This window comes from Hyla sarda, chromosome 9 (assembly GCF_029499605.1).
Source record: "Hyla sarda isolate aHylSar1 chromosome 9, aHylSar1.hap1, whole genome shotgun sequence".
NCBI lineage: Eukaryota > Metazoa > Chordata > Amphibia > Anura > Hylidae > Hyla > Hyla sarda.
In genome coordinates, this window is record NC_079197.1 from 101,959,192 (window position 1) to 101,986,670 (window position 27,479).

The following is a 27,479-nucleotide window of genomic DNA, read 5'->3' on the forward strand; positions in this document are numbered from 1 at the left end:
AAATGAAATAGAGAGTTGGTAGCATACACTAAATGCAATAGAGAGTTGGTAGCATACACTAAATGAAATAGAGAGTTGGTAGCATACACTAAATGCAATAGAGAGTTGGTAGCATACACTAAATGCAATAGAGAGTTGGTAGCATACACTAAATGCAATAGAGAGTTGGTAGCATACACTAAATGCAATAGAGAGTTGGTAGCATACACTAAATGCAATAGAGAGTTGGTAGCATACACTAAATGCAATAGAGAGTTGGTAGCATACACTAAATGCAATAGAGAGTTGGTAGCATACACTAAATGCAATAGAGAGTTGGTAGCATACACTAAATGAAATAGAGAGTTGGTAGCATACACTAAATGAAATAGAGAGTTGGTAGCATACACTAAATGAAATAGAGAGTTGGTAGCATACACTAAATGCAATAGAGAGTTGGTAGCATACACTAAATGCAATAGAGAGTTGGTAGCATACACTAAATGCAATAGAGAGTTGGTAGCATACACTAAATGCAATAGAGAGTTGGTAGCATACACTAAATGCAATAGAGAGTTGGTAGCATACACTAAATGCAATAGAGAGTTGGTAGCATACACTAAATGCAATAGAGAGTTGGTAGCATACACTAAATGCAATAGAGAGTTGGTAGCATACACTAAATGTAATAGAGAGTTGGTAGCATACACTAAATGCAATAGAGAGTTGGTAGCATACACTAAATGAAATAGAGAGTTGGTAGCATACACTAAATGAAATAGAGAGTTGGTAGCATACACTAAATGCAATAGAGAGTTGGTAGCATACACTAAATGCAATAGAGAGTTGGTAGCATACACTAAATGCAATAGAGAGTTGGTAGCATACACTAAATGAAATAGAGAGTTGGTAGCATACACTAAATGCAATAGAGAGTTGGTAGCATACACTAAATGCAATAGAGAGTTGGTAGCATACACTAAATGAAATAGAGAGTTGGTAGCATACACTAAATGAAATAGAGAGTTGGTAGCATACACTAAAAGCAATAGAGAGTTGGTAGCATACACTAAATGCAATAGAGAGTTGGTAGCATACACTAAATGAAATAGAGAGTTGGTAGCATACACTAAATGAAATAGAGAGTTGGTAGCATACACTAAATGAAATAGAGAGTTGGTAGCATACACTAAATGAAATAGAGAGTTGGTAGCATACACTAAATGCAATAGAGAGTTGGTAGCATACACTAAATTAAATAGAGAGTTGGTAGCATACACTAAAAGCAATAGAGAGTTGGTAGCATACACTAAATAAAATAGAGAGTTGGTAGCATACACTAAATGAAATAGAGAGTTGGTAGCATACACTAAATGCAATAGAGAGTTGGTAGCATACACTAAATGAAATAGAGAGTTGGTAGCATACACTAAATGCAATAGAGAGTTGGTAGCATACACTAAATGCAATAGAGAGTTGGTAGCATACACTAAATGTAATAGAGAGTTGGTAGCATACACTAAATGAAATAGAGAGTTGTGGGTAGCATACACTAAATGCAATAGAGAGTTGGTAGCATACACTAAATGCAATAGAGAGTTGGTAGCATACACTAAATGCAATAGAGAGTTGGTAGCATACACTAAAAGCAATAGAGAGTTGGTAGCATACACTAAAAGCAATAGAGAGTTGGTAGCATACACTAAATGAAATAGAGAGTTGGTAGCATACACTAAATGCAATAGAGAGTTGGTAGCATACACTAAATGCAATAGAGAGTTGGTAGCATACACTAAATGCAATAGAGAGTTGGTAGCATACACTAAATGCAATAGAGAGTTGGTAGCATACACTAAATGCAATAGAGAGTTGGTAGCATACACTAAATGAAATAGAGAGTTGGTAGCATACACTAAAAGCAATAGAGAGTTGGTAGCATACACTAAATGAAATAGAGAGTTGGTAGCATACACTAAAAGCAATAGAGAGTTGGTAGCATACACTAAATGAAATAGAGAGTTGGTAGCATACACTAAATGCAATAGAGAGTTGGTAGCATACACTAAATGAAATAGAGAGTTGGTAGCATACACTAAATGAAATAGAGAGTTGGTAGCATACACTAAATGCAATAGAGAGTTGGTAGCATACACTAAATGAAATAGAGAGTTGGTAGCATACACTAAAAGCAATAGAGATTTGGTAGCATACACTAAATGAAATAGAGAGTTGGTAGCATACACTAAATGAAATAGAGAGTTGGTAGCATACACTAAATGAAATAGAGAGTTGGTAGCATACACTAAATGAAATAGAGAGTTGGTAGCATACACTAAATGCAATAGAGAGTTGGTAGCATACACTAAATTAAATAGAGAGTTGGTAGCATACACTAAAAGCAATAGAGAGTTGGTAGCATACACTAAATAAAATAGAGAGTTGGTAGCATACACTAAATGAAATAGAGAGTTGGTAGCATACACTAAATGCAATAGAGAGTTGGTAGCATACACTAAATGAAATAGAGAGTTGGTAGCATACACTAAATGCAATAGAGATTTGGTAGCATACACTAAATGCAATAGAGAGTTGGTAGCATACACTAAATGTAATAGAGAGTTGGTAGCATACACTAAATGAAATAGAGAGTTGGTAGCATACACTAAATGCAATAGAGAGTTGGTAGCATACACTAAATGCAATAGAGAGTTGGTAGCATACACTAAATGCAATAGAGAGTTGGTAGCATACACTAAAAGCAATAGAGAGTTGGTAGCATACACTAAAAGCAATAGAGAGTTGGTAGCATACACTAAATGAAATAGAGAGTTGGTAGCATACACTAAATGCAATAGAGAGTTGGTAGCATACACTAAATGCAATAGAGAGTTGGTAGCATACACTAAATGCAATAGAGAGTTGGTAGCATACACTAAATGCAATAGAGAGTTGGTAGCATACACTAAATGCAATAGAGAGTTGGTAGCATACACTAAATGAAATAGAGAGTTGGTAGCATACACTAAAAGCAATAGAGAGTTGGTAGCATACACTAAATGAAATAGAGAGTTGGTAGCATACACTAAAAGCAATAGAGAGTTGGTAGCATACACTAAATGAAATAGAGAGTTGGTAGCATACACTAAATGCAATAGAGAGTTGGTAGCATACACTAAATGAAATAGAGAGTTGGTAGCATACACTAAATGAAATAGAGAGTTGGTAGCATACACTAAATGCAATAGAGAGTTGGTAGCATACACTAAATGAAATAGAGAGTTGGTAGCATACACTAAAAGCAATAGAGATTTGGTAGCATACACTAAATGAAATAGAGAGTTGGTAGCATACACTAAATGCAATAGAGAGTTGGTAGCATACACTAAATGAAATAGAGAGTTGGTAGCATACACTAAATGCAATAGAGAGTTGGTAGCATACACTAAATGAAATAGAGAGTTGGTAGCATACACTAAATGCAATAGAGAGTTGGTAGCATACACTAAATGCAATAGAGAGTTGGTAGCATACACTAAATGCAATAGAGATTTGGTAGCATACACTAAATGCAATAGAGAGTTGGTAGCATACACTAAATGCAATAGAGATTTGGTAGCATACACTAAATGAAATAGAGAGTTGGTAGCATACACTAAATGCAATAGAGAGTTGGTAGCATACACTAAATGCAATAGAGAGTTGGTAGCATACACTAAATGAAATAGAGAGTTGGTAGCATACACTAAAAGCAATAGAGAGTTGGTAGCATACACTAAATGAAATAGAGAGTTGGTAGCATACACTAAATGAAATAGAGAGTTGGTAGCATACACTAAATGAAATAGAGAGTTGGTAGCATACACTAAATGCAATAGAGAGTTGGTAGCATACACTAAATGCAATAGAGAGTTGGTAGCATACACTAAATGCAATAGAGAGTTGGTAGCATACACTAAATGCAATAGAGAGTTGGTAGCATACACTAAATGCAATAGAGAGTTGGTAGCATACACTAAATGCAATAGAGAGTTGGTAGCATACACTAAATGTAATAGAGAGTTGGTAGCATACACTAAATGCAATAGAGAGTTGGTAGCATACACTAAAAGCTGTTCAATAGTACAGATTGTTGCAGAAATTCGTTGTACACCCTCCTTATAGATGTTCCTCTGGCAGGTCCACAGATATTCTGTTGTCTGGCCTTGGTCCATTCAGATCAAAAAGGACTAATAACTAAATACTATGGCACTAGTAACAAGGAGGTGCAGAAAAAACGGAGCACTCACACTGCTGTAGCTGGTCTTCAAGCTGTCTTCACGGGGGGCTCGGCGTGAGGACCCTCTGCAGGAAGGCTATATGGAATAGGGAGGCCATATCCGGCCTGACGAAGCGCCCTTTGGCGCAATACGGGACCGTGGCCACCATCCGAGCTTCCCCCCTATTCCATCTAGCCTTCCTGCAGAGGGTCCTCATGCCGAGCCCCCCGTGAAGACAGCTTGAAGACCAGCTACAGCAGTGTGAGTGCTCCGTTTTTTTCTGCACCTCCTTGTTACTAGAGTCATTTGTACCTATATACGTGCAGCACCATTTATACACATATGCTGGATCATTCACCTCCTCTCCTTCCATTCGGATATTTCAGTACATTTTGCCGGTGCCGATTATTTGCCACTGTTCTTTTTCTACTGTACTTTTTCTGTTTCCCTTTACTTAAATACTATGTCATTTTGCAAACTCCTCTATACTGTAAATGGCTTGTTTGGTTTGTTCCTTATATTAAGAATAGTTGTATAAAAATCCATGTGGAATGTCTCCTGTTTTGCTGTAAGTTCACATTAATTGGAATTTGTTTCCCGGTGCTAAGTTACTTCATCTAGGTCCCGTCTCCTTGAGAAATGGTGTTGCCAAAATGTGTGTGTGCACATCCTGTCTGCTCACATAGCAAATGGAAAGAGCTTAAAGGACAGAGCGCATGACTGACTCTGTGTTTTCTTTGGTTAGGTGTCTTGTGTAAAAGACGCTGGGAAAAAGACTTTCAAACAGCCGCAGTTTATTAGAGGTGGATTCACTTACATTGGTTAAACCTTGCAGTAAACTATTCTTATGTGAAGGTTTTGATATTTTTGTGACTGCTTTGCATTCCCAGGGAAGAGAAATCTGCATGAGTATAAAACTCAATGTAGCAAATCTAGTATTTTATTTTACCATATCAAAGTGTTTGTTAGAGCAGTATTAGGCTGGGTTCACACCACATTTTTCAAATACGGTAACCGTATACGACCGTATCCGAAACCGAATGCATTGTAAACCGTATTCCAAATGTTGTGTACTGTTGCATCCGTTTTGCCTCGGATACGGTTTTGCCGATTTTTCAACCGTAGGCAAAAACGCTGTTGACCACGTTTTTGCCTCCGGCTGGAAAACTGTATGCGAACCGTATGCGGTTCTTTCAACATTGTTGTCTATGAGAACCGTACACAGAATTTCAGAATACGGTTGCACACGATTTTTCTAATCCGTTTTTGGAGTTGACTCATGCGCAGATTGGAATTTCAATAGAACAATAATAACTTTATTAAATTGCTTGAAAACTAATTCCAACAAAATAGCAAAACCATTGGCAAAAACTGATGCAAACGGATAGAACCGTACGGGGAAAAACCGTATACGTTTTAATTTGGAGTCATACGGTTGTATACGGTTGCATACGGTTTTTGCCATACGTTTTTTAGCGGAAAACCGTATACGGTAACCGTATTTGAAAAACGTGGTGTGAACCCAGCCTTAGGCTTCTTTCACACTGTCATTATGACACAGCAGTATGACGGCCGTCGGGGGGAGTCCGGGGGAATAGTGGGAGAAAAATGATTGCAAGCGCTGTCTTTTTCTCCCGCTATTCCCTTAAAAAAACAACAGTGCCTGGCAGCCCCCGTAATAGTGAATGGGAACCCGTTGTTGCCTGTTGCTCCCCTTCACTAGAATGGCCCCGTCACAAAAAGAACAAAACAAAGAGACTTTATCGGCCGTTCTCAACAGGGAGCAATGACAGTGTGAAGGGGCCTAAGGCTGGGATCACACTTAGTATTTCGGTCAGTCTTTTTAGCCAAAACCAGAAGTGTGTCCAGAACACACCACTTCTTCCACGTCTGGTTTTAACTAATATACTGACCAAAATCTTGTGTGTGAACCCAGCCTTACACTTTAAAGGAGTAGTGCATTGAAAAATAATTTATCCCCTATCCAAAGGGGATAAATTAGTTATAGATCGCGGGGGGTCTGACTGCTGGGACCCCCGCTATCTCCAAAACAGGGCCCCGGCAGCCTGCTGGAAAGGGGCGTGCTGACCCGCGCACAGAGCGGCCACGGCTTCCTGCGGGGTTCGGAACGGCTGCTTCCGGCAGACTGCTGGGGCCCCGTTCAGGAGGTTGTGGGGGGTTCCAGCGGTCGGACCCCCGCGATCTATAACTTATCCCCTATCCTTTGGATAGGGGATAAGTGATCTTTCACTGCACTACTCCTTTAAGGGTCTATTCACATGTGCAGTATCCTGTGCATATTTGATGCACAGGATTTGTAGCTGCTTGATTTGAAGCTGGGTTCAGTCGATTAGTTTACATTAAAATATGCAGCATAAAATCTTCAGCTTCAAATCCTGCGAAGCATACTGTACGTGTAAATACACCATGAAGGCATACCCACCAGCATTATTATGGCAGCAGCACTCCTTTTTTCTGCAGAAGTGTTCAGATAGGGTCCTCCACAGATAAAATACAAGCTTTACTGTCATTTATTCCTTTCCTCTGTTCTAAATGCTTGTAGCTCGTAATGATCCCTAGTTCTTTACATCTGGAAATTGTTTCCTTTATAGTTAAACATTTTATGTTATTGATGTGTTACATGTGTATCTACATAAATACAGAAAACATCTGTCTAATGGAATGCATTCGTTTGACGACATTTTCAGCCTGGATATTTTCCCCTGCGTTGTAGTTTCATCTTTTACTTCATATAGGAGGTTTCGGGAATCATTTTTCAATAAGAATTGTGGATAGATATATGCCCTTTATGACAAATGTTTAGTGTTACAGGAGTGCCATGCTTGTGGCCACATTCTTCTGAGGTCTGCTGACAGTGTAAACATAGCCTAGTATGCCACCATCAATGGCAAAGAGAAAAAGAACCTTTGGATGGCGCTGCTGGTTCCAATGGTGTGGGTAACAAACTGTAGCCAGAGATGCAGGTAGTACAAAACACTGGACAGTTTATTGGATGAACCATAAAACAATAAAATAAGAGGATTACGCGTTTCGGGGGAGCCTCCCCCTTCTTCAGATCAGTGTTAGGGAGATCTGAAGAAGGGGAGGCTCCCCCGAAACGTGTAATCCTCTTATTTGATTTTTTTTATGGTTCGTCCAATAAACTGTCCAGTGTTTTGTACTACCTGCATCTCTGGCTACAGTTTGTTACCCACACCATTGGAACCAGCAGCGCCATCCAAAGGTTATTTTTCGCTTTGCCATTGATCGTTCTACTCAGGAGGTGGTTTCACCACTCCTGCAACCTAATGCTCAGCAGCGGTTCCGGATCCTTTCCTTAAACCCAGTTGTGGGTTGATATGCAAGTTTTTACTTGCTGCAATGTGAGCAGCCACTACCTAGGGGTCCAAAGAGGCCCCATCTTTCTCGCTCTCTCTCCCACTACTCCTACGGTATAACACGAGGCGCCCCCTCTGGTCTCCCTATTTTTTTCTCCCTCTACTAGTATGCCACCATAGAAGAGCACAGGGCATGCCGGTTGGCAAAATGTACTTATTCTAATTACGTAAGTAGTAGGGCCTCACGTCTGCCTTAGCGACTTCACCTTGCGGATCAAAACTAAAGAAAAATATTTATAAAGGTGCCGTAAAACTTAGCATTTATTTATATAGCTAGATAAAATTCACCACAATATTTGTGCAATATAATGATACTATCACCAAATCATAATTAAGGAAAATTAATATATGTATCCTATTTATGATGATCGCCTGGTATGTTTAAGCGAACCATTCACAATACATATCTGATTGTATTAGGTATGCGTAAAGATAACCCTAAATACACCCGATGCGTTTCTGCCTGGTTAGGTTTACTCATTATCACATATATAACCAGGCTTCCTCAGGGGTCACACAACACACAAAGGGTTAATTAGACACTCAAAGGGTTAATAATCCATATATAGAAAGTAATATGAATGGTCACAGCCTTTAATGACCAAAATTATTAAAGCACAACACTGCAGCTCTAGGCCGCTCCAGGTGGAGCAAAAATTAGAATATAATTAAAAATCTCAATCCAATAGAGGACATTTTCCCTGTGGGTAATGATAAACCCACTCTGGAATGATACCACTGATAGCACGGGAATGTCTCAAAATTGCCTCCTATATGAATAATTTCAGGTCCACTGTACTGTAAATAGATGTACCAGATATCAATGAACTATAGGAGACCAGACCTGAGCTGCAGTGTAGAGAGCGAACAATCACGCACGTCCTGCAGTGGTAGGAGACCCGACCGTCTGCCGGGATACACCAAAATGTTCTTACCTCACTCCACTTTTAGGGTGCATTCCCACGTGGCGTATTTTGCTGCGTATTTGCTGCGTATTTGGTGCTGCGTTTTTTCCTACCCATTGACTTCAACAGGGAAAATAAAATACGCAGCAGCAAATACGCAGCAAATACACTGTGTGGGAACGTACCCTTAGCCTTTTAGTGGACTTTTACAACTACTACAATTACTACTACAATTACCAATAATAGAACTTGCATTTCCTTTATTTTCAATAAATGGCCTAGATACATTTGCAATCCTATTTACTATTATAAAAAGGAAACATACTGTCTTGGTGTTTGCTACTAACTCTGTTGTGCTCTAGGCCACTGCCCCAGGTGAGCAATACAGATATTTTTCTTGCTAACACTATGCTCCACCTTTTCTTTTATTTACTATTTCAGTACTCTACCTTGTTTTTTTCCTTTTTTGTGTTGCTATACCTGAAATGTAAGCCTTAGATGTTCTCTAAAGGTCAGTTGCGGTCAGTAAAATCTATCTGACACATATGTTGCACATATACCCTCCAAAATACCAGCTAATACCAGATATTATCAGGATTCTGGCAGTTATTTCCACTTCCATGGTAGGGATAGAACAATCTGTCTTTATCTATAAACGTATTGACTAGTTTTACATTACATTACATGACCAGAAGAAGTGGGAGTATCCCACGAAACAGCTGTCGTCATTGCTGAGAGCGCCTCAGCGTCCGCACTCGCTGCACCTATGCTATCCATGGCACGCCGTCACTTTTTGGATTAATATGCAATAAAGATAACACATCCAAAGCTACCTGAAGTGGTGAGTGCTATCCTTCTCTATATCAGTATTTATTTTACATTACATTGTTTATCTTATTTTAAGTTTTAGGTCCACCCTTTACCTACAATAACTACAGAGATCCCTCAACTTACAATGGCCTCAACATACAATAGTTTCAACATACAATGATCTTTTCTGGACCATTGTAACTTGAAACCAGACTCAACATACAATGTTATGGACAGTCCAGATCTGTGAAACGTGTCAATGGCTGAAAGAACTGACCAATCAGAATGGGCAATTTACTGGTAAAACACCTGTATTACTGAAGCGTATGCACTGACTGATGTCTGGTAGCGCCCCCTACAGTACAGGGAGGTATTACATGTTCTGTACTCTTTACCTGTACCAGGGTTACCTGCTCCTTTGAACACCAGCGACTCCATGTTACTTTTTTAGGACATTGCCTGTACTGTACAGGACCTCGAAGAAGCTCCAGTCCTTTACATAAACAGTGTTTCCCAAGCAGGGTGCCCCCAGCGGTTGCAAAACTACAACTCCCAGCATGCCCGGACAGCCTTTGGCTGTCCGGGCATGCTGGGAGTTGTAGTTTTGCAACAGCTGGAGGCTCCCTGCTTGGGAAACACTGACATAGATAGTGATTTACAGCTCCCAGCAGATCTTTCTTACTTTTATATGTAAGGATTTGCTTTATCTATATTAGTTATCTACTTATTTATCTTTAATCCTCACTTTTTTCCTATTTTTGGATGACATTTTGGTGCCTTTAGAACCAATTACCAGGTTTCCATAGAGTTCTGGTCTCAACATACAATGGTTTCAACATACAATGGTCGTCCCAGAGCCAATTAATATTGTAACTTGAGGGCCCACTGTATATTAAGAAACTGATCATAAAGCAGTTCTTCCGTAGGGAGATACATAGTTAAGGTTGAAAAAAGTCCATCAAGTCCACCAGGACGGCAAACTACCTACAACATGGTTCTGTATACAGGGGAAAACTACCTACAGGGGGTGGTACCTACAATGGGCAAGCTACCTATGGGGCAGTTCCTTCCTACAGGGAGAACACTACCTTTAGGGAAGGTCCTACCTACCTTTAGGGCAGGCTACATACCTGTGGAGGTGCCACTACCTCCAGACTGACCAATGCAAACCTTGAAAAGTATTTGGGAGTAGCAACATCATCAATACCAGGTAACATTACACACCTCACCATAGAGAAGCATTTCCAGCTATCACATTAGGGATAAGTTAATTTATTGTTTCACCAAATATAGCGGCTAATTTTTCAAGGTAATTGATAATTTTGTATGGCCCACAAATGATCGCATAAATATGCAAATGGACCTCAGCAGAATAAAGGTTCCGACAACTATTGTAGAATGGCCTCTTCAGATAAAAGAAACAGATTAGAAAAAGAATATCTTTCAGTATCTGGATTTAGAGGGAGATTTATCAAAAGCTGTGTAGAAGAAGGGTGGCGCAGTTGCCTATAGCAACCAATCAGATCGCTTCTTTCATTTTTAATGTGACCTGTGAAAAAATGAAATAAGCAATCTGATTGGTTGCTATGGGCAACTTCACCACTCTTCCTCTACACAGGTTTTGATGAATCTGCCCCTTAAAGGGGTTCTCAGGTGCTTAGACATCTTATCCCCTATCCAAAGGATAGGGGATAAGATGCCTGATCGCAGGAGTCCTGCTGGGGACCCCCATGATCTTGCACACGGCACCCCGTTTGTAATCAGTCCCCGGAGCGCGTTCGCTCTGGATCTGATTACCGGCGACCACAGGGCCAACGGCGTGTGACGTCACGCCCCCGCCCCCGTGTGATGTCACGCTCCGCCCCTCAATGCAAGCCTACGTCACACGCCGTCGGCCCTGTGGTCGCCGGTAATCAGACCCAGAGCGAACACGCTCCGGGGACTGATTACAAACGGGGTGCTGCGTGCAAGATCACAGGGGTCCCCAGCGGCGGGACTCCCGCGATCAGGCATATTATCCCCTATCCTTTGGATAGGGGATAAGATGCCTAAGCACCGGAGAACCCCTTTAATCTGTAAGAAAACAAACAAATCTAGGCAATCCTTGTGTAGCGAATGAACAATCACATCATGTAGCAGAGTGTTCCATAGTCTCATTGCTATTACAGTAAAGAATTCCTTCCTATGATGAACATTAGAGATGAGCGAGCTTACAGTATATTCAATTCGTCACGAACTTCTCGGCTCGGCGGTTGCTGACTTTTCCTGCATAAATGAGTTCAGCTTTCAGGTGCTCCCGTGGGCTGGAAAAGGTGGATAAGGTCCTAGGAGACTCTTTCCTATGAATGTATCCACCTTTTCCAGCCCACCGGAGCACCTGAAAGCTGAACTCATTTATGCAGGAAAAGTCAGCGACCGCCGAGCCAAGTTTGTGACGAATCGAATTTACTGTAAGTTCGCTCATCTCTAATGAACATACCACAGTATATGTTATTAAAATTCTCCCACTGCTAATGTAAGAGGTTTGAATAATAATAATATTATAGTGTTAGAAGACTTATATTGATTTTTAAGCAATTCCTCAATGTATCCTTATGTGCTTACCAAGAGTGATCCTGCAGGGCATCTCTTACTTTTTCTACTGGGGCCTTACCAGCCGGAACATACTACTATCTGATCCTCACTTCTTCTGATTATGCCTAAATTAAAAGTAATATATACCTTATCCTTTGTCTCCTGAGCCTACTATAGCATTAACATTTGTATAAAAGCTTTCACCCTGGTGCTACCAGATGGGGTTGTAGCCAAATAATGGTTGGTGCAGCATATAACTACATAGGTGAAAACCCCAGCTGTGCCTCCCTATCAACAAGGGGTGCCTCATTGTTTGAGGCTATATGTGCACACCCAGTTTTTTGGTCTGTGTTTTTAGCCTCATTAGTTTTTCATGCAAAAAAAATGGATGAAAGTTCCAGCAGTTTTTTCTGTTATTAAAGGGGTATTCCAGGAAAAAACTTTTATATATATATATATATATATATATATATATATATATATATATATATATATATATATAAATCAACTGGCTCCAGAAAGTGAAACAGATTTGTAAATTATTTCTATTAAAATAATAATCAATAATTGCTGCTGAAGTTGAGTTGTTCTTTTCTGTCTGGCAACAGTGCTCTTTGCTGACATCTCTGCTTGTCTCGGGAACTGCACAGAGTAGAAGAGGTCAGACATTTTTACAGCCATTTATTATCTGTTTTATTTTGCTACAACAAATGCTACTAAGCAGTTTGCTGCAAACCGGATGTTTTTGAATGATCATTTCTCAAAAAACATCCCAAAAATTTCCAAAAAGCCAAATTTTTTTTGTCTTGTCTGTTTTGTGTGAAGTCAGCCCCCTGATGATGTAAGTCTGGGTTCACAAATGTCCGGCATAGGTGAACTCAGCCTGGATCTCAACGCAACTGATGCCACAACTGATGACAACTTGTCATCAGTTGTATGGCATCCTGCATCCATTGTTTATGGCAAGCTGTGTTCCCCTGTCCAGCGTTTCCAACCATCCGGCGTCAGAATTAAGATGCTGGATGATTGTGAACTGTTCCATTCAAACGAATGTGATCAGTTCTAGCATCAGTTTCCCTCCGGTGCACGCCAGAGGAAAACTATGCCGGACGCCTGATATATGTGAACCCAGCCAAGGATCCTTCAGTGTAATAGGGGGCACAGGACATGACCATTTACCACCAACACAAGCACAGATCCTTGGAAAACATGTCCATTAGTGTATGACACCTAATTACTTAAGTCACTTTATGTTTGATAACCCCTTAAACACTGCAAACCCAACCAAACACAGGATGATCTTCTTTCTACCTGTCAATGGGTTATATCATATACACTTTTTTTCTGTAAATAAGGTTTGTTAGTAGAGTGACCTGATAGCCGAGTGTTTATCGAGTAGCAGTATTTTGCATCTGTGTGTCTTATATATATTAATTAATGGTTTATTTTATTATTAAGACACTGCATGGAACTATATTCAAAAGTGCAGACCTGGATGTTGATAAAAACAATTTTTCATGTCTTTAGACTAGCGGAATTTTTTCGTCTTCCAGATAAAGAACATCTTATCTTACAAATCAACATCTTGTAGAAAAAAAAATTTACTCCATGAAATATACTTAAACAGATGGGTCTGAACCTCCTCTGTAAGTGAATGGAAAGAAATCATCTTCCTGTTACAGCAGCTAAAAAAAATATTTATCTCTCAACTGCAGCAGAGTTTCTGGGATATATACCATCTGCTCATCGCTCGTATAAAATGTCACTGCATAAAGAGCAAGCTTATAAAAATGGAAATGGTTACATAGATTAAAAATATAACTTTGTCACACAATTTCCTGTAAATACCCTGCTTTGAACATTTCCATCGGAAGTCAGTCCATTTGTTTTGCACCACATTTATGGACTACTTCAGAAATATATATTTAGATAGGGAAAAAAACTATGGACCCAAATGTATTCTAACAGAGTGTCCTTTTGATATTTGGTTGACTGGTAACATCTGGAAACCTTTTTTATATTGCCGTATAAATACATGTGGGCTTTGGATATTTCAAGTATTTAGACAACAACACAGGGCTTGCTGGTTTTATTAGTTATTGTATCAACGTGAAATACAATTTAAAAAAAATGTTGTTTCCTATATTAGTTAGTCCTGAAAAGGTATACACTTAAAAGTTGCTTATATGCATCTGTTGTTTGGTACACACCCTATAAACATGTATTTATCGTCTACATGTATTTCAATATTTATACATGATATTATTATTATTGATTTCCATTTGCTTTTTATTACTTAGTAGATATCATAGAAAACAGCTGTTGTATAAAGCATAACAGGCCAAGATTTATCTGTAACACGCACGTTTATGAAGACAGGAACCCCGGTGGATGTGGATCAGCTGGACCTGTGTGGCAGATGACTCAGACCGTACCAGGGAGCGGAGTCTAAGGTGCCACTATCCCAGGCACGGCTCTGAGGAGATGCGAGGCACAGGAAGGATTAGGCAGCTCGTAGTCAGGATAGCAGAAGGTCAGGGCAGGCGGCACAGAGGAGCAAGGTCAGGTCACAGAGCAAAGGATCAGATACACGGCAAGGCAACTCTTAGGTATGCTTTCTCTCAGGCACAAGGCAACAAAGATCCAGCAGGGAAGTGTTGGAGGAGGAGGAATTTATCAATGAGCCACAGGTGTACTACACTAATGGGCGCACTGGCCCTTTAAATCTTAAAGCTCCGGTGTGCGGATGCCAGGCGAGGATATCTCCGTGTTCGAGCAGGTGCCCTCTCTAAGTGCAGTTCTTCCTGCCTTTCAGCAAAATGCACATCAATACGTGTGGCCAGGTGGATACGTTCAGTCAGAGAAGGAGGATCACGTGCAGCCAGGGCATCTGTAATCCTGCTAGACAGTCCTTTTTTGAATGTGGCACACAAGCCCTCATCATTCCATGCTAGTTCTGAGGCTAGAGTGCAGAATTGAACCGCATAGTCACCAAAGGAAGAATTCCCTTGACATAGATTCAGCAAAACCATCTCAGCAGAAGAGGCACGTGCGGGTTCCTCAAATACACAGCAAAATTCTGCCAGAAAAGCCGTCAAGTTGGAAGCTACCAGATCACCCCGGTCCCAAAGGGGTGTAGCCCAGGCCGGGACTTTTCCGGACAGTAGGCTAATAACAAAGGCCACCTTAGCACGTTCCATCGGAAACAGTTCAGACATGAGCTCCAAATGCATGGAGCACTGTGTAACGAAGCCTCTGCATAACTTGGAATCACCATCATATTTAGAGGGTAATGGAAGACGTAGCTGGGAGCCAGAAGACGCTGCAGGAGCTGGAGGAGGTAGGGGGACAGGTTGCGGGTGTTGCTGCTGTTTCAAGACCAAAAGCTGTTGTATCATAGCAGACAGTAAATTGCTGCGCCTGTCGCGCCAATTTCTGAGACTGACGTACCACAACAGAGGGAAGATCCGTGACTTCAGGCAGGGGTACCTCAGCGGGATCCATGGCTTGATCTCACTGTAACACTCACGTTTAAGAAGAAAGGAACACCGGTGTATGTGGATCCGCTGGACCTGTGTGATAGATGACTCGGACTGTACCAGGGAGCGGAGTCTAAGGTGCCGCTGGTTTTCACCAGAGGCCGCCGCAAAGCTGCGGCAGGCGGCACCCAGGTCGCTACCCCTGGCATGGCTCGACCACACAGGTGGCTGAGGCGATGCGAGGCACAGGAGGGATGAGGCAACTCGTAGTCTGGATAGCAGAAGGTCAGGGCAGGCGGCACAGAGGAGCAAGGTAAGGTCACAGAGCAAAGGATCAGATACATGGCAAGGCAACTCTCAGTAATGCTTTCTCTCAGGCACAAGGCAACAAAGATTTGGCAGGGAAGTGTGGGAGAAGGAGGAGGAGGAATTTATCAATGAGCCATAGGTGTACTACACTAATGGGCACACTGGCCCTTTAAATCTGAAAGCTCCGGCGCACACGCGCATTAGGGGGCGGGGGCCCGCGCGCCAGAGCAGAGAGGCGGGGGCAGGGGAAGCACCTGGTGGGTGACGGACTGGGGTTCACATGCAGGCGCGTCCCGCGATGTGAATCCCAGCCCCGCCAGCAGCAGGTAACGGGACCATGCGCTCACAGCCAGCGTGTGCAGCTGGAGCGCATAATCTAACCTTATCAAACTGTGTGGGAGAAAAAGTGGAGGAATTTTTCCACAACAACCAATCACAGCTCAGCTAATTAGCTCTGGTAAAGTAAAAGCAGAGCTGTAATTGGTCACTGTGGGAAAATCACATTTTTTCTCTCACACAGTTTGATAAATCTGGGCCATTATAAGTGTGTAAAAAACTGTATAAAATGTGAAAGAAATAGATTTTCTTTTACTAAAATCTGTACGCCACCGTATGTCCATTACATAGGCTTTTTATGCTTGTGCCCCTGCAGGGGAATATAGCCATTGGTATGTCCATGCTGGGGGTTTCCTAATGTTTCACTCTGACTTTCCTCCTTACTGCAATTTCTCCACTTTCTTTTTTAGAATAATTTGTAAACAAAAATGTTAATGATTGTTTAGCAGAAAGTTCAGCAATTTTCAGTTTTTAAAGGGTTGTTTTTGTCTTATACTATCATGGTTTACCATTAGAAATATAGGTTGATAACTAATACAGATAAAGCAAAGTCCTTACATATAAAAGTAAGAAAGAGCTGCTGGGAGCTGTAATCACTGTCTGTCATTGTTTCCCAACCAGGGTGTCTCCAGCTGTTGCAAAACTACAACTCCCAGCATGCCCGGACAGCCATATGCTGGGAGTTGTAGTTTTGCAACAGCTGGAGGCCCCCTGGTTGGGAAATGCGGGTCTATGTAGAGGACAGGAGCTTCTTCAGGGTTTTGTACAGAATCCACAATGGCCCCCATTTACTATTCTAAACTCGACTTGTTTTGTCCCTTTTTTTTTGGCGCATCTTTGTCTGCAACATGTCGCAGACAGCGTGCGCCAGTCTGCGACATGATGCAAAATGTTTTCCCGACGGACCCGATGTGGATTCTCCCAAACCCGAAAAAGGAGCGTAACCCGACATTTCTGAGCTTTCCCACATATTTATTAATAGAAAAGATAAAGAAAAACCAGGGATATGCGCCCCTAGTGAAGGATGTTTAAGGGGAGATGGAGACAGGTTTAATTGTTGCACTCACCGATTTACGTTGCGCTGAGAGCACAACACCTTTGATAGCCTTTTATTCATTACTTTTTATACAATTTTTCAAGTCTTCCACTTTTATTTTTACACAAATATCAACATGTTTTTCAGTTCCCTCACTATTTTTTATTTAGTATAGTTTTTTATTTTTATTAGATTCAGCGTGGTTCCTCTATTATACACCATCTTCATTTCTTATGTATATGAGATATATTATCTGGGGCACATACATTCATATCTTGTTTCAATTTGCCATTATAATTATGCACCGTATTTTTTCTTTTTTTACCCCTTTCTCAATCCATCTGTTCAGTTTGCTGTGATCACATTTTTCATTTATCATTTTTTTCACATCGCAATTTTTCCTTTCCTTTTCTTCTTTTTCCTTTTTTCTCCTTTTCCTTTTTTCCTTTTCTAGCCTCCTTTTTTCCCCCTTTTTTCCCTTTTTTCGCGTTTCTGGTCTGAACTGGACCCTTCGTCTGGCAAAGTGCACTTTGCCAGACGAAGGGTCCAGTTCAGACCAGAAACGCGTTGCTTTCTGTGCTAATAAATCACGTTTTAGACACTGAGAAGGGTCTATAGAACTTTCTTTCCATAAGGACCAGCGCCATCAACGGCCCATTTTCTGTCTGTTCATGTTATTGATTCACGTATTTATAAAGGTTTCCAGCCCGAATTTGTTGAATTGTTGTGGATTTTTTCCCGACAACTCAGAGGAGTTGGAAACCAAAACCAACAAAACCCAGCGCGACAAACAGGATGCGACATAATAATAATAAATACCAGGGAAAAAAGCAGTCGGGTAAGAAAGCAAGATAGACTTACAACCCGAGGGCCATTGTCATAAAAAAGTAACATGGAGCTGCCCTGACCTGGTGTCCAAAGGAGCAGCTAACCCTGGCACAGGTAAAGAGTACAGAACATGTAATACCTCCCTGCATTGAGGGGGGGCATGAAGTCATCAGGGGGAGGGGCTATGACGTCACAAGCTCCCGGCGCCGGCTCCAGCGTTCTGAACAGTTTGTTCCAAAGGCTGAGCAGTGGAGTAGCCCTTTAAGTTCACAATTTTGTAAATTACTTTTTTCGCTAGATAACAAGTGTTGTGTCAATAGTCTACACCTTTTGAAGCAAACAATGTGGACTTGTCAAATATTTAAAATACACACACAGAGTATTAAAGCATTTTGTGTGAACAGTATGTGCAGTACAGTAACATTTTTTGTTTTTCAGTGCTGCAAGACCAAATCTACTATAGCACACTGGCTCACAATAAAAATGATTCTGGCTCATTTATCAATATAGATAAACCTAGGAGAAGAACACGGTTTAGAGTCTGTGCTACTGCAGGATACGTTTATTTTTCAACCTCTATAATCTGCAATAAAAGTATTGCCTAAAATGACTGTCCCTTGGGTATCTTTGTAAGGTTAGGTATAGTAAAGGTTTTGCTATCCATACTAAGCCATCAAGCGTAACTGCCAATGAGTTACCACCTGTCTGTAAAGTCCTGGGGCAGATGGGAGGCTACTGGTTTAGCTTAGCATTAAAGGGGTACTCCGGTGGGAAACTTTATTTATTATTTTTTTTTTAATCAACTGGTTTCAGAAAGTTAAACAGATTTGTAAATTACTTCTATTAAAAAAAATCTTAATCCTTCCAGTACTTATTAGCTGCTGAATACTACAGAGGAAATTCTATTCTTTTTGGAACACAGAGCTCTCTGCTGACATCATGACCACAGTGCTCTCTGCTGACATCTCTGTCCATTTTAAGAACTGTCCAGAGTAGGAGAAAATCCCCATAGCAAACATACGCTGCTCTGGGCAATTCCTAAAATGGACAGAGATGTCAGCAGAGAGCACTGTGGTCATGATGTCAGCAGAGAGCTCTGTGTTCCAAAAAGAAAAGAATTTCCTCTGTAGCATACAGCTTCTAAAAAGTACCAAAAGGATTAAGATTTTTTTAATAGAAGTAATTTACAAATCTGTTTAACTTTCTGGTACCAGTTTATTTAAAAAAAAAAAGTTTTCCACCGGAGTACCCCTTTAATGTCGGTGACACCAGTGAATAACAATACGATCAGTCTCTTTCCAGACTGAAATGGATGATAACAGGGAACAATAGGTTACATTCAACTGCACAGCAAATGTAGATAAGACTTCAGGTTTAGTGGGGGAAACAATGTAGCTGCCTTGGACAATAGAAAGCTGTAAATCGATAGCAATATGCATTGATATTTATATGTATGTTGTAAAGCGTCATAGACAAAGGGCCGTGCTATAATGGTCTTATTTTTGTAACCTTTTCTCTGCCTCTCCACTGTCTCCTTTCCAGCAATTGTTTACTATAGCTTTAAGAAAACCTGACTGTCTAAGGTCACTTGCTTTCAGGAATCTATATTAACACCATTGTGATTATAGTGTGTCCCCAGAAGGTTTTCTTACAACGTATTTCTGGCCTGCCCTGAGGCTATGTTGTATTATTGGTGTGCGGGATGGTGAAGGAAAGTGGTAGGACTGGTAGACACTCCTATATGAAGTTTATTACTGCTGTGCAGATGTCTCTCATCTGAGTCATGAACAACAGACGGGCTGTAATATGTTTTGTCCCTTCTTAAAGGGGTACTCCACCCCTAGACATCTTATCCCCTATCCAAAGGATAGGGGATAAGATGTCTGATGGCGAGGGTCCCGCCGCTGGGGACCCCCGCATTCTTTGATGCGGCACCCACCTGTAACGGCTTCCTGAACCGCTGGCGGCCCTCAGGCTAATATCATCCCGACCACGAGAACGGAAGATCGTGACGTCACGACTCCGCCCCTGTGTGGCGTCACACCCGCCCCCTCAATGCAAGTCTATGGGAGGGGGCGTGACGCCCCCTCCCATAGACTTGCATTGAGGGGGCGGGTGTGACGTCACGAGCTTCCGTTCTCGTGGTCGGGATGGTATTACCCTGAGGGCCTCCAATGGTTCCGGAAGCCGTTACAGGTGGGTACCGCATGGTAGAATGCGGGGGGTCCCCAGCAGCGGGACCCCCGCCATTAGACATCTTATCCCCTATCCTTTGGATTGGGGATAAGATATCTAGGGGTGGAGTACCCCTTTAAAGACCCTAACTGAAACAAGCCGACTTCCTGAATCTACCTGAGATCCTTTTCTCAACAAAAGCCCCAGGTGCCCTTGGAGTTTGACGGATGACCTCCGCTTTGTCCTATCCACATGCGCTATGCTCCATGTTTACACAGTTCATTTTTTTTCTCTAAAACAACACGTCCTGGTCTCAGTGTTTGCTTTTCCCGTGCCCTCACCTTAAAGAGCTGATATCACCACATCCAGTTAGCTGCCTCTGCAGAATTTGCCAGCACTATTGGAATAAGCAGGGTTCTGTAGCTTTCCTTGGAACATGTACCAGTAAGTAAATATCCACCCTCATCGTACACATTCACTTTCCATATGTCATGTTGATCTAGAATCTCGATTTTTTTTTTCTGTGCAGTAACCAGTTTAGTTTACTCTTGTTTTCTTCGCAGGAAAAACGGTGACGTCTGGAATGCACCCTAAACCCTATTACTAAAAACAATGGGGACCAGTGTAGTCTGCTTGGAAACACAGTGACTGCATTACAGAAAGTGGATGGAAATTATCCTTCATTACTTCTGGATAGAAACTAACTTCAGAAGATGAAGCTGCCAGCTTTCCACATGTACTGCTCCTGCTAACTCCGTTCTTCAAAGAGAAGTTATTCCTGCCTAGGATCCCTCCATGGTTGAAGTGTTCCAGCTTGGTTTTATGTAGTAGTTTCGGTTCTGTTTCCAATGAAGAACAGCTCGGGCACCATGCTGGACCTCAGCTTCTTGACGGAAGAGGAGTATGATAAGCTCATGAATGTCCTGCAGCGAGATGCGGAACTACAGAAGAAAGATGGGGACCGCATCAGGTAGGACCCTACATACTGGACATAGTTAGAACAGTGTTCTAAACTATGAACCAGGTACAAACAATGATTAATCATTGGTACAACCAATAGCCTGTACTGCTGTTTAGAATGAATAGAGGGGTACTCTGGTGAAAAACTTCTTTTTTTTTTTATTTTATTTTTTAAATCAACTGGTGCCAGAAAGTTAAACAGATTTGTAAATTACTTCTATTAAAAAATCTTAATCCTTCCTGTACTTATTAGCTGCTGAATACTACAGCGGAAATTCTTTTCTTTTTGAAACACAGAGCTGTCTGCTGACATCATGCGCACAGTGCTCTCTGCTGACATCTCTGTCCATTTTAGGAACTGTCCAGAACAGCAAATGTTTGCTATGGGGATTTCCTTTTACTCTGGACAGTTCATAAAATGGACAGAGATGTCAGCAGAGAGCACTGTGCTCATGATGTCAGCAGACAGCTCTGTGTTTCAAATGGAAAATAATTTCCACTGTAGTATTCAGCAGCTAATAAGTACAGGAAATATTAAGGTTTTTTAATAGAAGTAATTTACAAATCTGTTTAACTCTCGTGCACCAGTTGATTTAAAAAAAAAATGTTTTTCACCGGAGTACCCCTTTAACTGGTCCAGCAAACAGCAGTTTATATTATCTTTGGTTTCTTTTATCTGTTACTTGCAAAAGGCTCCCTTTTTTCTCATGTAGGTAATTTTTGAAAGATATCCTAAAATACTTTATTGTGGAATAATTTTTTGCAGATGTATGTAAACTGTATGTATGTATGCGACTACGCGCTTTTTCGTGCGACATTTTGATTGGAAAGCGAGAAAAGCACGTTTTCCAAAACGTAACTACATAGTAATAATTTTAAAATGGACTACGGGTAGTCAGGTATTTATTAACTGCGACAGTCGCAACTGCGCAAAAAAAAGTCGCAACAAGGTTACAAATTGACAAAATTTACTCCAGCTCAAACATGGAGCAGAAAAAGCTACTACCAAAGTAAAAAAGGAAAAATTGCTTACATGAAAGAAAATTATCAACAGGCTGAAACTAATTGATAAATAAGTCGCACATAAGCAAAAAAAAGTAAGGAAAAAATTACAAAAAAAAAGGATACATAAGCAAACATTGATAAATGTCCCTCATAGAATTCAAATTCTTTGCATCCTTCAAACAATTTGCACTCAATAATTACACTTTCACAGTCAAACACTGTTATAAAGATTCATGAGGTTGCTCATATGGTGCACACATCAATTATTTGGGTACTTGGTATTCAGCAAAGAAAGCAAAATGCCCAATTGGGCATCCTTAAACAGAGATATCGAAAATGTGGACTGATTTAGAACAGGAGGAGAGGATATATATGAGTAACTAACCTAATCAATTATTGCGTCTTCCATACTTGTATGCCTAACAACGCAAGGTGAGCACAATCAAGGAGACCAGATGGTGTGATATTTGTCCGGGATGCCCCTATGTAAATATATATATATATATATATATATATATATATATATATATATACAGTCATGGCCATAAATGTTGGCACCCCTGAAATTTTTTTTCCCACAGAAAAGGATTGCAGTAACACATGTTTTGCTATACACATGTTTATTCCCTTTGTGTGTATTGGAACTAAACCAAAAAAAAGAGGGAAAAAAGCAAATTGGACATAATGTCACACCAAACTCAAAAAAGGGCTGGACAAAATTTTCTAAATTTGCAAAAAATATTCTTTTTTTCAAGCAGGTGTGGGCAATATAAAAATCACACCTGAAAGCAGATAAAAAGGAGAGAAGTTCACTTAGTCTTTGCATTGTGTGTCTGTGTGTGCCACACTAAGCATGGACTACAGAAAGAGGAGAGAACTGTCTGAGGACTTGAGAACCAAAATTGTGGAAAAATATCAACAATCTCCACAGTTATTAAGAAGTTTGCAACCCATGGCACTGTAGCTAATCTCCCTGGGCGTGGACAGAAGAGAAAAATGTTTGAAAGGTGTCAACGCAAGATAGTCCAGATGGTGGATAAGCAGCTCCAAACAAGTTCCAAAGATATTCAAGCTGTTCTACAGGCCAAGGGAGCATCAGTGTCAGCGCAAACTATCCGACTACATTTAAATGAAATGAAACACTATGGCAGGAGACCCAGGAGGACCCCACTGCTGATACAGAGACATAAAAAAGCAAGACTATATTTTGCCAAAATGAACTTGAGTAAGCCAAAATCCTCCTGGGAAAACATCTTGTGAACAGATGAGACCAAGATAGAGCTTTTTGGTAAAGCACATCATTCTACTCTTTACCGAAAATGGAAAGAGGCCTACAAAGAAAATAACACAGTACCTACAGTGAAATATGGTGGAGGTTCAATGATGTTTTGGGGTTGTTTTGCTGCCTCTGGCACTGGGTGCCTTGAATGTGTGCAAGGCATCATGAAATCTGAGGATTACCAACGGATTTTGGGTCGCACTGTACAGCCCAGTGTCAGAAAGATGAGTTTGCGTCCAAGATCGTGGGTCTTTCAGCAGGACAATGACCCCGAACATATGTCAAAAAGCACCCAGAAATGGATGACAACAAAGCGCTGGAGAGTTCTGAAGTGGCCAGCAATGAGTCAAGACCTAAATCCCATTGAACACCTGTGGAGAGATCTTAAAATTGCTGTTGGGAAAAGGCGCCCTTTCCAATAAGAGAGACCTGGAGCAGTTTGCAAAGGAAGAGTGGTCCAACATTCCGGCTGAGAGGTGTAAGAAGCTTATTGATGGTTATAGGGAGCAACTGATTTCAGTTATTTTTTCCAAAGGGTGTGCAACCAAATATTAAGTTAAGGGTGCCAATAATTTTGTCCAGCCAATTTTTGGAGTTTGGTGTGACATTATGTCCAATTTGCTTTTTGTCCTCCATTTTTTGATTTAGTTCCAATACACACAAAGGGAATAAACATGTGTATAGCAAAACATGTGTTACTGCAATCCTTTTCTGTGAGAAATACTTCATTTCCTAGAAAAATTTCAGGGGTGCCAACATTTACGGCCATGACTGTATATTATATGGTAGGGAACCATTGATACAAAATGGTCCAATGACTAAGTAACATCATTCATCCAATTACGAGAGGAGAAATATTTATCAGAATCTAACATACCGAGCAGACAGACTATGCCCATCGTATCGTTAAAGGGAACCTGTCATGTCCTGTTGTCCTTATTTTACCCTATATAATGTGTTGCCACCCTTTAAATAGAGTAAAATCTGGTGGCAGGTTCCCTTTGAGGAAGTGGTTGATTTGTGCCCAGTATTTTTGAACATATAGACATTGCCAGATGAAGTCAATGAACACACGTGAGACAGTTTTGCATTTAGTACAGATATCTTGTCTACCAGGGTAAAATTTGGTCACTCTAGAAGTAATTGACTAGGCCTGGTGAATAATTTATAATAGAGAAGCTTTGTTAGTGTATCTATCCAATGAATATGGGCTTCCACACAAATGCCTACATAAATGTGTGTAAACAGATACACACTCATGGAAAACATGTCCTTTTTTTGGACATCTCTAATTTTAGTTTTGCAATATAGACTAAATATTATGGGATCAGATTTACACCATAATAAGGCTGGATTAACACTAGCATAATTCAGATGCATTTTTTTTATCCTTATCATGGCTACAAGTCCTGGCCTGACTGCAGGCCATAAGACAAAAATGTGTCTGATAGCCTTAGAGGACAGAGTTTGCAAATATGTGGACAAAAACACTCTTGACTTTGTTATACTGATAAAGGAAGTGTGTATGTGTTACTGCTGTTTACCGATGACCGGTGTTATTCCTATCTCAGTAGTAACGGAGGAAGCCTGGCACTCACTTACTACTTCTACTTCTTTGGCACTGCAGTACCACCTGCAGCTGCCATTCTGGAGAGCTTATTGTCACATAGGGCAGGAATATGGTGAGGCCCTGAACTCGCCCACACTCTCTGTCCTTTCCTATTGCATACCTGTCCTAAATAACGTGTCCACAACCACGAAGATGGTCCCTGCCTGTCTTTGTGCAAGATCTGTAGGTGTCAAAATAATAAACTACAGAGGTATACAGTACACGTCAGGAAAATGGTCAGAAATACAATAGGACACCAACTCTAAAAATACAGAAAAGACTGATTCTAACAATACAAGGGAAGACAGACAAATAAACCGTAGTCAACAAGCCGAAGTCTAAACCAAGAGAAGCAAATAGATATCGAATCAGAAAGCAAGAGGGAAGTCTAGAGATTCAAAGTCAAAACCAGAGAGCTGAATATCAATAGGAATGCTAGTAACTGGAGAACACTCTTTTTCACCAGCCAAGGCCGGGGGCCACACCAGATCATATATAGCCAGCAACACAGTTGAAGAATTAGGGTCTATTCACATGGTAGAACTTCCTCAAGTGGAATTCTGCTTGAGGGATTTCCCTCAAATGAATCCCAATACACTTCTATGGGAGTCCACACTTCGGCAGAATTCCTGCTTGGATTCCACACCAATTCTGCACCAATTCAGCACAAAATTCAAACAAGTGGAATCGGAATTGGGGGAGATGAGCAGAAATTCTGTCGTGTGAATAGACCCTTAGGCAGAACACAGCATTGGTCAGCTGTTCACAACCCCAGATTGGCTAGGGCATAGTCACAGCAACCAAACCAAGCCAGAGCACAAGAAAGTTTAACCCTTCGGGTCAAACACGGACGAGTGATTACACTCTTGCATACAGATTTATACAGTTCCATTTCAGTTGAGTACTGGTTGAATAATTCCATCTCCCACTACCAAACGTTAAGTGCAGCCACAATTCAATATTATTAGGTCACAGGAACAAAGTTCCTATATGATGTGATTATGAATTTTGGAACTGTAAATGGAGTGGTGAACATAATAGCAATTGTCATCAACTTTCTAAAGGGGAAGAGATAATAAATGTCTTATTTTATGTTTTGCTCCTACACAGTACTATACATTATAGAAAGCTTACTATGCCTGCTTTGCAGTAATCATTTAGCCTTCCCTTTGAGAAAGTTGGCAGTCCCACCACATCTTGATTCAGGTTTGACACCTGTTTAATGCCAGTTCCTTTATTCTTTCATCATGAAAAAGATTAATTGTAAACACTACGTAACAAAACAATAAAAAACATTGTACAAAAAAAAAAAATCGTGTATTGTTTGCTCAGGTCATTACCAACTTCCTCACTATGTATCAGTCAAAGTCAGGTACTACTTTAAAAAAAATGCAACTGGCACATTCTTTATTATACAGTACTGTGATAATATTGTATAACATGCCCATTTACATAATTGTAGAATAGAGTGAATTTAAATATTGATATGGATGAGAGGAACCATTATGATATATTCTGCTGCTAAATAGTTGTGTGTCTTTCTTTTTTTTTCTTTTCGTTTTTTATCTAGACGTCTCCAAGGATCGTTAAAAGATGAAAAAAAGAAAAAATTTGTCACCGGACAATGGTTTCAGGATGTCAAGTCTCGACGTTTCCAGGAAGACTTACAAGGCTCTGACTTACTTAGAGCGTCCATTCGGAAAAAGCGAAATGCAGCTCAAAGTAAGTTTTATGGATGTCATTGTGTCAAGTTTTTATGTTTTGGTTTCTGAATAAGATATTTTATTTGGTTATTTGCTTGATTCTCTCTTTTCAACTTTTTTTTTTGTCCATTAGATGTGTTAGATTTTTAGTCCTGTTGGGCTTGATGATTTTCACACTTTGCATACAGGGTAGTATAAATGTAAATGACAGATATTATAAAACTGATAAAAAGACACTGAATCCCAATAAATCATGTTTACAATGGGGTGCTGGTATTTTTGACAGAAATAATACAATTGCAGACACAGATCTTTCTACTTCATAAAGCAACAGAACACCCAATAGTACAGAAAGAATGCCAGTGTGAAAAAGGATAATACTGCCATTTAACTAGGCCTTATTTTATGTTTTTAACCTACAATAATTATGCAAATGACACAAACAGTGCCAAGATATATCTGAATATCTAACAGGGTCGGCCAATGTCCTGCCAAAAATAGCAATTCCTTATGTTGGTGTAGTAAAGTATACTCCATTGTCACGATTCGGCTGGCAGGAGGTGGATCCTCTGTGCCAGAGAGGGATTGGCGTGGACCGTGCTAGTGGACCGGTTCTAAGTTACTACTGGTATTCACCAGAGCCCGCCGCAAAGCGGGATGGTCTTGCAGCGGCGGTAGTAACCAGGTCGTATCCACTAGCAACGGCTCAACCTCTCTGACTGCTGAAGATAGGCGCGGTACAAGGGAGTAGACAAGAGCAAGGTCGGACGTAGCAGAAGGTCGGGGCAGGCAGCAAGGATCGTAGTCAGGGGCAACGGCAGGAGGTCTGGAACACAGG

At 40.7% G+C, this 27,479-nt stretch overlaps 1 protein-coding gene across 1 annotated transcript in view; it reads left to right on the forward strand.

Annotated features, from left to right (window-relative positions):
• Positions 1-20,664: 20,664 nt before the first annotated feature.
• LOC130290827 (synaptotagmin-like protein 2) overlaps positions 20,665-27,479 on the forward strand; it is a 57,716-nt gene continuing 50,901 nt past the window's right edge. Inside the window, exons 1-2 of the mRNA XM_056538936.1 lie at positions 20,665-21,055; positions 26,509-26,660. Coding sequence (XP_056394911.1) covers positions 20,934-21,055; positions 26,509-26,660 — 274 coding nt within the window. The 5' untranslated portion in view covers positions 20,665-20,933. The remainder of the gene's footprint in view (positions 21,056-26,508; positions 26,661-27,479) is intronic.